Raw genomic sequence first — 13,133 nt, forward strand, 5'->3', positions numbered from 1 at the left:
TGTTTTTCATAGACCCTATAGAATAAAACGCTATGTGTGTGTTGCAATTTTTTATGTCATACGGTATTTGCGCAGCGTTTTTTCAAGCGCAATTTTTTTGGAAGAAAAACAAACACTTTCATGAATAACCCCCCCCCCCCCCATAAAATCTCTAAACAGATTTCTTTTGTGTGCCAAAATGCCATAAATACCCAGAAAGTAAAAAACAGGCCTTTCTCTTACGTCCTCCGACAGTCGCCGCCCCTCCATATTCATCACAATGGGGTTATGACTTCCGCTCCATAGGAGTAGCTAGGCAACAGAATATGTTAGTACAAAGACTTTTAACATATCCCCACCCCCAGGGGGTGGTCCCCTCAGTCTATAACCCTCCACTTCCTGTATCCAACTCAGTTTCAATGTCTAGCTTGTCAGGAGGTACGGCATCTGATCCCTCCTAGGAGGGACCCTCTACCCCCTTGGGACTTGAATCTGGTTCTGTCCGTGTTGCAGCGTGCTCCTTTTGGAAAGATCAGGGAGATCTCGCTGTCTTTGTTGTCCAAGAAGGTCGCCTTTTTGGTGGCTATTACCTCGGCTCGTGGAGTGTCGGAGTTGGCAGCCTTGTCCTGCAAGTCTCCGTATCTGGTCGTGCACTTGGACAAGGTGGTCTTGCGACCTAACCCTTCTTTTCTTCCGAAGAGGGTTTCGGACTTTCACCTCAATGAGGACATTGTCTTGCCTTCGCTCTGCGCGAAGCCAAAGCATCCGCAGGAGGTGCAGCTGCACTCCTTGGATGTTGTCCGGGCGTTTAGGATTTACCTGAAATCGACCGAATCCTTTCGCAAATCGGATTCCTTGTTTGTTCTTCCGGAGGGTCCTCGGAAGGGCATGGCGGCGTCGGCTTCTACCATCGCCAAATGGATCAGACAGACCATTGAACAGGCCTATGCTTTGAAGGGGAAAGTTCCCCCTCGCCTGTGAAGGCGCACTCTACCAGATCTCTGAGTACGTCTTGGGCCTGTCCTCATGGGGCTTCTGTGGCCCAGGTGTGTAAGGCGGCGACTTGGTCGACCGTACACACTTTCACAAAATTCTACAGAGTAGATGTTCAGGCATCTGCAGATGCTTCCTTTGGCCGCAAGGTTCTTAGTGCGGCAGTTTCCTAGAGCCCTTGTTGCGGGCTCCTTGGCTGTTTGGGATTTTTGTTTTTCCCTGGGTTCTTGCTCCTTTTGAGCAAGTGTTTTTTTTCTCATGCCCAACTGGTTCCTTCCTTTGGTGAGGTTCCTTTCTCTGATGGGAGACGGCGTTGCCTTAGGCGCGGCTGCGTTTTCCCACCCCTCATGTTTACACTGCTTTGGGACATCCCTATTGTGATGAATATGGAGGGGCGGCGACTGTCGGAGGACGTAAGAGAAAACGGAATTTTTGTAAAATCTTACCTGTAAAATTCCTTTCTCTGAGTCCTCCGACAGTCGCCGCCCCCGCCCCTCTTTTGGGGTTGTTTGGTTATATACTCTACTGCTATTCCACTGAAACTGAGTTGGATACAGGAAGTGGAGGGTTATAGACTGAGGGGACCACCCCCTGGGGGTGGGGATATGTTAAGTCTTTGTACTAACATATTCTGTTGCCTAGCTACTCCTACGGAGCGGAAGTCATAACCCCATTGTGATGAATATGGAGGGGCGGCGACTGTCGGAGGACTCAGAGAAAGGAATTTTACAGGTAAGATTTTACAAAAATTCCGTTTTCTGCAGGAGGAAGACACCTGTAATCACTCCCTATCTACCTATTCCACCTCAGACTAACCTGCTTCAGAGCATACGTAAAGAGGTGCTTCTCTCCCTCAAGTAAGATTTGCAGGCTAACGTATGCAGTCACTTGTCCACATTAAAATCCCAAGTTGAACACCTAGAGGAAAGGATTGACATTGTAGATAAAAATTGGGAGAGTGTACTGCTGCATATTTTACAATGAAGGATTGCTTCCATGCACACAGTGATGAAATTTGAGGCTAAAAAATAAAATTTCAGATCTGGGGGACAGATCCGAATCCTAAAAAACTCTAAAAACCCAGCTGCCAATAGAACTTTGTTATTGACAGGCCCCATCGCCTAGGTAAACCTAAATTCCTCCCTGATTCAGTACCACGATAACAAGAATCCACTTTTTACACATCAAAGGTGGCGATGACTGCAGCCCGTAAATTGGAGAAACTACCTGAGCTCTTTTCTCATGTTTCAATTTTTGCTGATCTTTCGGCAGCGTCAAACCAACAGTGGGAATCATTTTATGCGCTCACTACAGCCTTTTCAGAGCAAAATATTTTCTACTGATAGGGTCATCCCACTAAACTGCTATTCGCACTGGGGCCAATCCTGTATAATGTATTCCCCTGAGGATCCCATGTCAGTGGGGCCTCCTACCCATCCCTAAGCAGTCGACTACAAATCTACAGCGGCTGAAAACTCAATCTGTGGCTCAGAAAACCACCTCCGCTACTTAATGACACTGGGATTACTAGAGGGCTGTTTAACTATTACCTCTACATCACTTAATTACTGGGCTACGTTCTTAACCACAACATAGAAATCCCTAAGCCAAGACCCCCAACATCACACCCCTACACCCAAGTGCTTTACTTTGTCTCCCTGGTACTGCTAAACTTGGAAAATATGAATCTGCTTTTTACTGTTTTCTATTGCCACAGTTTGTTCTGAATGGTTTACCTATATTGTCTAGAAATGCATTCACTGTTAATCTCAAGTTTTTTGTTTTTCTGATATACAGTTGGCATCTGATGCCATGCTTCTCATTGGGCAGAATTCAAATAGTAAAGTCTGTAAACAATACAACCACAATGATGACGCCAAATAATATCTTTTCAAGTGTCAAGGGCCTCAATAAGCCAAGTAAAAAATCTATCACAAAAAATGGGATGTCTTCTGCATTTGTAGACACATTTATGTAAAAATGATCACCCACGCTTCTCACACCACAAATGTAGACACTGCTTTACCAACTTGGAAAAAAAACATAATGGAATAATGATTGCAATCAGGGATACAGTGTCCTTCTCTCAAAATGTGCTAGAAAGTGACAGTAATGGTAGTAATGAATGCGATCGACTCTCAACCAGTGGTCATACACTGTAGTATCATTCTATTCTCCTGAATACTAATCAAAACTGTTCCTCCGGTCACTATACACTACTTTAAAACAAGGACAGCTGATCTGCTAAAAATTTAAAGAAATCCCAGACAAATATTTCGACCCCCACCAGCTCAACTAGATGATGCACAGACACCCTGTGCACTTTCCTGCAATCAGAGGACCTATATGATGCCTGGAGATGCATGCATAATTCAGGGAAAGATTTCACTCTTTTATTAGATGTAGTTAAGAATTGCTATGTTTCTTGTGTACAAACTCAGTCTACTCCAATTGAACAACATGCAGATTGGAGCAAACTGGTCTGATCAAACCCTGATTTGGCTAACTTTGCAATCTGATTTGAAGTTTACCACTCCCAGAGTGTGGAGAACGAATACTGAGCCACCCAAACCACAAGAAACATATCCAAAATTAACTTTAGGATTTTTTTTCTGTGTAATGAAGGCTCTGTAGATATCAACTCCCTGTGGGCCTCTCACCAGCTTCTTGTGAGAGGCTTATTAAATTTGGAGCCTATGAAACATACATGAGCATACATAATTTCCATAGAAATTTATCTTGGATATACACAATAAAAAGATACGCAAACCCCCACACTATATAATTAACCGATCAGGCCTACACCCTCTCTGCTTCTGTCATTAGATGCAAAGAAGGCATTTGTGTTGGAAATACCTTCAGGAAGTCCTCCATGTCTGTAGACTGACAGGCTACATCGATACCGCCATTAGAGCACCATATTCTGTCCCTAGTGCCAGAGTATACAACGCAGATTTACTATCCGATACACGTTTAGGAGATATTTACAATACCTATAGATAAGCCTTATTATAGGCTTATCTATAGGTACAAATTATTCTTTACTCTTTACTTCCTCTTTAGCAATCTGAATAGCTTGAGGCAAGGTTGCCCATTATCCCCTTTTATATTTGCTTTTATTATAGAGCCCTTCGCACAAGCTATCAGACTTCATCCAATTATATTAGAACTCAAAATAGGCAGCATGGTGCATAAAATCAAATTATATGTCAATAACGTAATCTTAACCCTAGCACTGAAATCTTTGAAGTAGGTTACTGAGCTGCTGCAAGAGTTCATCAAAATTGCCTTATTTCACATTTCCATTCCGATGGGCCCCCAAATCAATAATCAAATACCTAGATATCGGTATCTCTTCCCCAAGCTCTATGCTGCTTTGTAACAACTATAATATCGTATTACAACAAATTTGCAACCAAACTAGCAATTTTTTGAAATTCAAGGTTTCATGGTCAATTATAGCAGCTATCTCAAAAATTATATTGCTGCCAATAACTTTTTCTCTTTCGTTCATTGACGGACACAGCTCTTCATCTTCCTGAGGGTTGTACTGCCCCCTGTAGGAGTAGGACACTAGGCAGAGAAAAGCTTGAGAACCCCAATGGGGCAGTCCCTGGGGGTATACTCCCACTTCCTGCTATAGGTATTCAGTTTTTTTCTGCCTAGTCAGGAGTAAGGACCTAATTCCTTGCTGGGATCTCTGGTCCTAAATTTTTTTTCTGCTTTTAAATGGAATTTTTTCCTTTTTTTTATTATTTTGTTCCTGTGAGAATCTATTATCAACTGCCGGACTGGGCGACAAACTGGATAATCTAGATTCTTAGGGTCTCCCCAGTCTTGCCATGGAGCGCGTGCAGCCCACTGCTCCGCGCTATGTTGGCCGCGACATAGCCTCACTAGACGGGGGCTGGCCTGCGAGTTAAGCATCTCATGAGGGTGCAAACGAACTGGCTTCGGCCTGAGTCACAGTGTTTACTCCTGGCCGACAGCACCCACATTACGATGGAGCAGTGTCCTGTCTGGAGCGGTGCTCACCCTGTTCCTGGTAAGTAGCGGTCCCCCCCCCTCCACCCCTGGCGGGTTTTGGGGCGAACGTGGGCCCCTCCCTCGGATGGTCTGACTCCCGAGTTCCCCTCCCTCCCATTTGCGTCTCCCCTCCCCCAACTCGTTGGTCTGTCCCAACCTGTGTCCCCATCTGCTCACCTCCCTCATACCTTTCTTACGTGAATTGAGGTGCGACACTGGCGATGGGGGAGGGGGGGACGTGCCCCGCCGGCGCCAAAAAAGGTCCCTCCTTGAGGCGGGATGGGCCTGGCGGGGTTACCTGTTTGCCCCCCCCCTTCCTGTTGAGGCCGTTTTTTCCGGCCTTGGGACCCCCATAATCTACATGGCACCGCCATTATCTTGTAGCCTTGTTTGCTACAGATTGGTGGCAGGGTTCGTTTCATTGAAAATAGCAGCGGCCATGTTTTTGGCACTCAGATGGGTGGAGATTCGGCGGTGGGAAGTCCTCAGCCTCTAGTGCTAATAGCCAGACATGCCTTTTACTGATCACTGCGCGGTGTGCAGAAGCTTACTGTGAGCTGACCGGTGTTGGTGAGTGCCTGGGGCTCCCTCTCCCTCTTGCTGCTATACTGCCATAGTGCTGTGCTGGGCCTTGTAGTGTGGAAGGCATGGTGGGGTGTCCCTTTTAGTGTGTTTTTACACTTGTGGTGCAGATTCTCCTCTCCATTCATGGAGTCACTGAAACATGTTTCACCACCTGATCCACTGTCAGAGGCTGCCTGGCCCTCCGGGGCCCCACAGCTGCCTGCACTGATGGTGGTTCTGGAGTCTTTGGTGTCCAAAGCTGATTTGGTCCTGGGCAAATGGGCTATCAAAAAGCTTCTGCTGCCTTCACCTGCCTCCTCTAGCTCTTCAGATCTAAGGTCTGAATCGGCTGATGTGGATGCAAATTACTCTTCGGGGTCTGCGTCCACGCACCCTGCGTGCTCTGATATTAAGGCTGATTGCTCTTTTGAAAAGGCGCTAGTGGATGCACTAATTGTATCGGTGTGGGAAACCTTACATATAGAAGATGCGACTAATGCAGCATCAGAGGCGCGGGTCACCTTTGGCACCCACAGGTCCTCCAAAGTGGCAAGGGTGTTCCCCTTTTACGCCACCTTTGACGATATTGTCTCAAAACAGTGGAGGTCCCCAAAACACACCTTTGCAATCCCGAAGCATTTTACACCATGCATGCAGGTACCCTTATGAGGAGTCCCGCCTTAAAAAATGGACGGTACCTCCTGTAGTGGACTTTCCGTTTTCCTGATTGAATAAAGCCACGGTAATACCAGTAGAAGAGTCTCCAGTCTTCTCTTACCTGGATGATAGGAGGTTGGAGGACTTGACACGCCATATGTTCACTGTGGCTGGTTCGGCACTTGTATACTATCACCCTGGTGTCACAAACCATGACTGAATGGGCAAAAGTTTTACACCGGGACCTGGAGGAGAAACAGCTCCCTCCAGAGTTTGTGGAGCTGGCGGATCAATTGGTCCAAGGGCTGCAGTTTGTCTGTGACGCCTCTTTGGATGCTGCTACCTTGCTTTCTAGACTGACTGTCTCTGCGGTGGTCCTGTGGTGCATTATCTGGCTGAAGTGCTGGTCCTCTTCTAGGAAGACCTTGTCCGATCTTTTATTTGTGGGAGATCGCCTGTTTGGAGCTTCCTTGGATGACATCATCAAAGGCCTCACAGGGAAGCGTACTCCCCTTCCTCAGACTTCCAAGGGTAAGGAGTCCGTCGCAGATGGGGACCTTCTTCTGCTCACAAACGGCCTTTTCGTTCCTCAGGATCTCAGGACAAGGGATCTAATCGCTTCAGGGCCTCCATGGGGGTTCCAAGAAGTCTTGGTCAAACAAACCAAGAGTAGGGTCTGCCAGGCCTGGGGATAAAAACTTCTCCGTATGAAGGGGCGCCCTCACCCGTATCGGGGGTGGGGGGGCGTCTTCACTGTTTTCCTGACCTGTTGACCTTCCTAATTCAGGACATGTGGGTCCACGCTTTCAAGGTTTCTATTCAAACCTGTTTACGGTTCCCAGCAAGGAGGGCAAGGTGCATCCAATTCTGGACCTCAAGGCGCTGAACTGCTTTTGTGTGGGTACAGAAGTTTCGAATGGAGTCCATTCGCATGGTGTTAGCATCCCTACATCAGGGGGACTTTCTGGGCATCCATCAACATCAAGGACGCTTACCTTCACATCCCTGTTTGTATCCCTCATCAGCCCTTCCTCTGATTTGCCGTGGACGAGGAGCATTATTAATTTGTTGCATTACCCTTTGGTCTCGCCTCCACTCCTCGAGTCCTCACAAAAGATCTGGCCCCAGTTCTAGCATTACTGCCTCAGCAGGGGGATACTGGGGTGCCTGGACAATCTGCTTTTCTGAGCAGAGGCTTCGACTGCTCTGTTGGCCAACTTGGAGATCACTCTGAGGGAGTTTGGTTGGATTCTGAATCTTCAGAAGTCTGCTCTGGTCCCGTCCACAAGCCTAGAATATTTGGGACTGACTCTGGACTCTTTCCCTCTGGCAAAACTTCAGAAGTTTCAGGAGGCGTTTCGGCTTCTGCTGTCCAGCAGATTGTCCTCTCATGCGGGTGCTGGGCCTAATGGTGTCTACCTTCTAGGCAGTTCCGTTTGCACAGTTCCACACGACGCTATGGCGCTATCAAAAAATATTTAAAAGATAAAAAATATCCCAGTAATCGTATATTGATTTGTTTGCGCAAAAGTTATTGCGTCTACAAACTTTGGGATATTTTTATGGCATTTTTGTTTATTTTACTAGTAATTCCAGCAATCAGCGATTTTGAGTGGGACTACAAAATTGTGGCAGACAAATTGGACACCTAACTGACATTTTTACACTTTTTTAAGGATCAGCGACATCACAGTGATCAGTGCTAAAAATATGCACTGTTCTTGTACTAATGACATTGGCAGGGAAGGGGTTAATATCAGGGGCGATAAAAGGGTTAAACTTGTCCCTAGGGGGTGCTTGCTAACTGTATTAGGGTTGCTCTGACTGGGGGAAGACCGAGATCAATATTCTTGCTTAGCTGAACACAAGATCTCTATCTTCTCCCCTGTTAGAACAACGATCAGTGTTGCTTACATTGGCAGATCGCCATTCTGCTTTCCGGGAACAATCGCGGTTGGCCGGCGGACATCGGGTCTGCTTGACCTGCAGATTGGCTCCCCCTCCGGTGGCGCACGTGCGCCCCCTAATGGCTATTTCACGAAATGCCGTTCAGACACATGATTTTGCGCAGCAAAACCGACCTGCCGCAGTAAATGTACGTTAGGCAGTTGGCAAGTGGTTAATTTGCAGGAATTTCCTCACTTCCTGTTTGGCTATGGGAAAGGAAGTGAAGGGAAATCTCTACAATGGAACACAGATGGCGGAAAAAAAAAAATCTGACGGGTTATAACCCTCCCTTACTCTATCCAAAATGGAAAAAAAAAAGTTTTGCCTATAGTTCTGCTTTAAATCACAAAGGTACCTTTTTAAGTATATTACCCACATCTCTCCTATACCTTCTTTCTACAACAGTTTTCCTAATACAATCACTTACCTTGACCCCCTGTGGTCAGCGTAGTGCTTCACTTTCAGCTACTAATCTTGCCAAACACTTGCTTTGGAAAAAGCCATAATAATGACCATCTCCACCTAACCATTATCTATAGTGACTTCTAGGGTATTTTCCATTTTGCAAGATGGAGGCCTAACAAAGTAAACACAAGCTACACTGTGTAAAACTACAAATTTCCTAGATCTGCAGCCTGTGCTTGTACAGTATTAGGAAAATTTGTAGTTAAGAGATGTATTTGCAAAGTATCTCTTTTGACATAAACTACTTGAAGGGTTGGTAAAGGCACTAAAGCGATTTTACATGTATGTAATGCAGATATCCTGACATTACCAAAACTGTATGGGTTAGATATAAAAAAGATGATTACCGTTTCTTACACCAAAGCTGTGCTGTCACGTGATCCCTGTGCTGGCCGGTGTTCTGCCAAAAACGTCAACTTGCCGAGAACTCCATCCACATTACTTCCAGGGACATGTACATCAGGAATAATTGGAGATTTCGATCACTTGGTGTTTTTACAGAACACTGGCAGCCTTTACACTCTGGTACATGCTATAATAAGTGGACATTGTTAGTCTGCCCGCTAGTTGTCGCCGCCTTGGAGGTTTTTGGTTACTAGCGGGCGGCCAAACAATGTCCACTCATTAAAGCGTGTGCAGGAGTGTATACGCTGCTGCCTTGTCCGTGAAAACACCAAGTTGTCAATCTCTAATTATTCATGATGTACAGTCACCGGAAGTTTGGATCGCTCAGCAAGTTGGAGTTTTCAGCAGAACACCGCCCTCGATCTACGGCGAGAAGCGGGAGGTGCCTAGATTGCCCTGTGACGTCAGCCGGCCAGCAGTGGGAAATCTCCGCCCCTCCTACTTCTCTACATAGATCAAGGCTGGCCAGCACGGGATCACGTGACAGTACAGCTGCAGTGTTAGAAACAATATTTATCCTTTTCATATCTAACAAACACATACAGTTTTGGTAATGGCTGGAAAGCTGGAGGGGGAGAGACCGTCAGAGGAGAGACGAGGGCTGCAGATGACGGAGATGCCAAACCTTTTTTGGGGGGGGGGGGGGGGGGGGGTTAACAAATACTTTCATTTTGTCTATTTTCCATAACACTATTTTTTATTAGTTTTTTACTAATACTATGTTGCTTTTATGTTCAATTTTAGGAATGACAACAACGCAAGGGACAGTTACTGGGGCATCACAACATCGGCAGTCTTCTGTAAGTCCATTGTCACTAAATTCTGACTCAAGAAGGCAACAGTCTCAACAGATGTCTCCAACAATATCCCCGCTTTCACCTATAACTCAGGTAAATAGGTTATTATGGCCTGTGCTTACCCAAAAGTAAGTAAAGGCCAGTACAGGCAGGATAGTATTGTCCTTTGGCAATTCATGTACTTTACATCTGCAACAATAAGTTTGCGAAGGTCTTGAGAGAGCTCTTTGCTTTTACCCATCATGAAATGTATGTTGTGTGACCCCTTGGTAATAAGACACCTTTTTAGCGGTTGAGACTGAACCAGCTGACATTAATTTGCACTGACAACATTGCTTTCTAATTACTGATAGATTTCAGCTGGTGTTTTGGCTTTTCATGCTGTTTTGCACCTCCCTTTCTTCATGTGTTAAATACTTATTCCCTGTGTCATTCTATTTTATTGCACACAACTTAATTTCTGAACTACTTTTGTTTTGGTTTCTTTGTATGCGTTGCATGGGTTGTTACCGACATGTGGTGAACATTTCATGTCAATAGCACATTTAGAAATATATTTACCTAGAAAAATGGTCACTTTTTCAATTGTTTTTTTTTTTACCCGCTGTTAACTGTAAAGATCACTATTGCCAGTTTTTAAACTCCAGTAAACAATGTTTTTTAGACTTTTTTTTTTACCGGGTCCCATGAGGTATCTCTCTTGATATTCGGTCTGGATAGCTGCTAGTTAGGTACAAATCCTAGTTTTTATTAATGCTGGATACATCTGTTAGCTGTGATGATCTTGCGTTGTGGCTAACCAATCAAGCTGGAATACAGTGAAGTATCATGTACTTATTCTGTATGTTTACAGAGTTTTGTGAAAGAACAAGGTGGAGGTCTTGTCATTTACCTGTCCTTCCTCTCCCCTCGTCCATTAACAGAAAGCCTTGTATTCCATGAACAGCATACAAAATGTTTGTAGGAATGGACAAGAAGACATAAAAGAGCCTGGAATATACGACCTTTCACTGTACTATAGCTGGTACTGCGAGTCACGGCTGACAGAAGTATGCGGTATGAATAAGACTAGGATTTATACCATACCTGCCATCCATCTGGACTGAATATAAACCACGTTCGAGGAAAAATATTTGGACCAGAAAAAATCTTAAAACCGTTCCACTTAAACATTGGTTGTCAGTTGTCCTCTTGCATCGCCATTGACCTTTTCTGCTTGTTTTCTTTGTGCAGAGCATTCATTTAATTGCATGTATAACTTCTTTATGCCCTATATCATAACTTTGTTACCCTCTGTGCTTTGAAACCTACTGTTCAATGCATTTAGAAGGTAGAACATCCGCTTGTATTTGAATATTTGTGTAATAAAGCCACACTGCCCCTATGCTCTCTGCCCTGGCTTTCCCCAAAATTCATCCCAACCACTCTTCGTAACCATCCCCTAATTGGCCCCGCACTGAGGGTCTTTCAGGATACAGGTACACTAACTCCCATCTCATCCATACCGGGACCCCCTCACACCCCTCTGCCTAAACCCAGAATTCCCACCAGGAATGTACAACAACTACTTGACCAATACTTGGCCACATGACAATGTATTCGCATACCAATTCTTCTCTAAGTGCAAGCTTATCCCACGTGAACAGCTACCATCAAAAAGCCGAAGCACACCTATTGCACAATGGTCCTTCAACCAAATCACACATTATCTCAGAAAAATAGATAAATCCACCTCTGTCTCCAGAAATCTCACCTCCCTAGAAATATGCACAACACAAGCCCTGCAAGGCCATTTAATTTCCACAATACATACTCTTCAAAGCTTGCTCCGCTTGAGAGAGAGACCTCTGTCCCCCCTTTACCACCGGAAAAGTGGGAACAAGCCTTTCTCAATATACATAAAGGCTCAGTAAACGTTTCCACGCAGGAAAACGGATACAAAATACAAACACGATAGTACCGCACTCCAGAACTAATTAACAAATTCCACCCGACCATCAATGACAAATGCTGGAGATGTCAAAAAGAGAAAGGCTCCCTCCTACACATTTGGTGGACCTGTTCCAATATCTGACCATTTTGGTCAGAGGTACAATGCATCACAGCACAGGTGACCACGTACGTGCGGGAACTTTCCCATCCAATTCCTCCTACACCTCACATCTATCCCACACAGGACTTCAAATCACTCTTCATGCACATGATCAACAAAGCAAAGCAATACATTCCACTTCATTGGAACTATACCCACACTCCTTCGATTAAGGAATGGCTCACCAAAGTCACCAAAATTGCAGAAATGGAGCACCTTGTAAGCATAGTACACGACACCCCAAAAAAATGTTACCTCACTTGGGCATGTTGGACCCATTTTCAAGTGATGCCAGAATTCCAAGATATTGTGTCAACCACTAATGCCCCATACACACGTGCAGATTATCTGCAGACTTTTGTCTGCAGACTTACCTTTTCTATGTAGTGCAAGGGCCTGCCGGATTGCATACAAATTGAAAGTGTTTAGGTTTGACCTCATATTATATGGTTTTGGTAAGTCTGCAGACAAAAGTCTTCAGATAATCTGCACGTGTGTACGGGGCATTAGACATGAACCATCTATGCCCCTTATCCTTGTCACAATTCTTCCATTCAATGTGAAAACCCAGTCCTATGTTTCCCACTTCAACCCTACTTCTAAGTGGCGGCGGAGGGAGAGAGAGATGGATAACCACCCCCTTCGTCCCACTAACCTCATACCCACCAACCACCAACCTTACATGATACTTATTCCTTCCACCCCTTTTCAATACCACTCTTGTCACCTGACTCCTAACCCATTACCCACTTCCACACACACTACTCTGTTCAATTCCTATTCACATAACAGGGCTTACAGAACCATACTCGAAAAACACTCAAATATAACAAACAATCACACGATCAATTTACTCTAGTGAAGCATTTCATTTACAAGACATAAAAGGACAATCAAGTGCATTAAATTTTAAAGTCCACAAAAACTGATTCTGCTCATCAAAAACCGCTCCTTAGAACTACGTACTTATCACTCTCCAATGGATTACAACATCTTGCAATGTGGAAGAATTAACATGAAAAACAATATCAATACACCCCCATTGTAATATGTCTATTTGATGCTTTACTACACAAAATGTTATGACACAATCACTCATGTTATTGAACTTATAGATTTCCTACTTAGTGTTAACTATTGTTTCTTCACGAAATGTTATGTTTCAGTATGACCAATGTAATGTATCTTTTTCCTTATACTTCCAATAA

The 13,133-nt window shown here is 44.7% G+C and overlaps 1 protein-coding gene across 2 annotated transcripts in view; it reads left to right on the plus strand.

Moving 5' to 3' along the window:
• The window catches only part of CRTC1 (CREB regulated transcription coactivator 1), a 310,977-nt gene that overhangs the window by 182,946 nt on the left and 114,898 nt on the right, over window positions 1-13,133 (plus strand). For both annotated transcript variants that reach the window (XM_082263685.1, XM_082263686.1), the window contains exon 9: window positions 9,781-9,926. In XM_082263685.1, the coding sequence (XP_082119811.1) occupies window positions 9,781-9,926 (146 nt within the window). The remainder of the gene's footprint in view (window positions 1-9,780; window positions 9,927-13,133) is intronic.

Source organism: Pelophylax lessonae (assembly GCF_965119305.1).
Source record: "Pelophylax lessonae genome assembly, chromosome: 1".
Classification (NCBI taxonomy): Eukaryota; Metazoa; Chordata; class Amphibia; order Anura; family Ranidae; genus Pelophylax; species Pelophylax lessonae.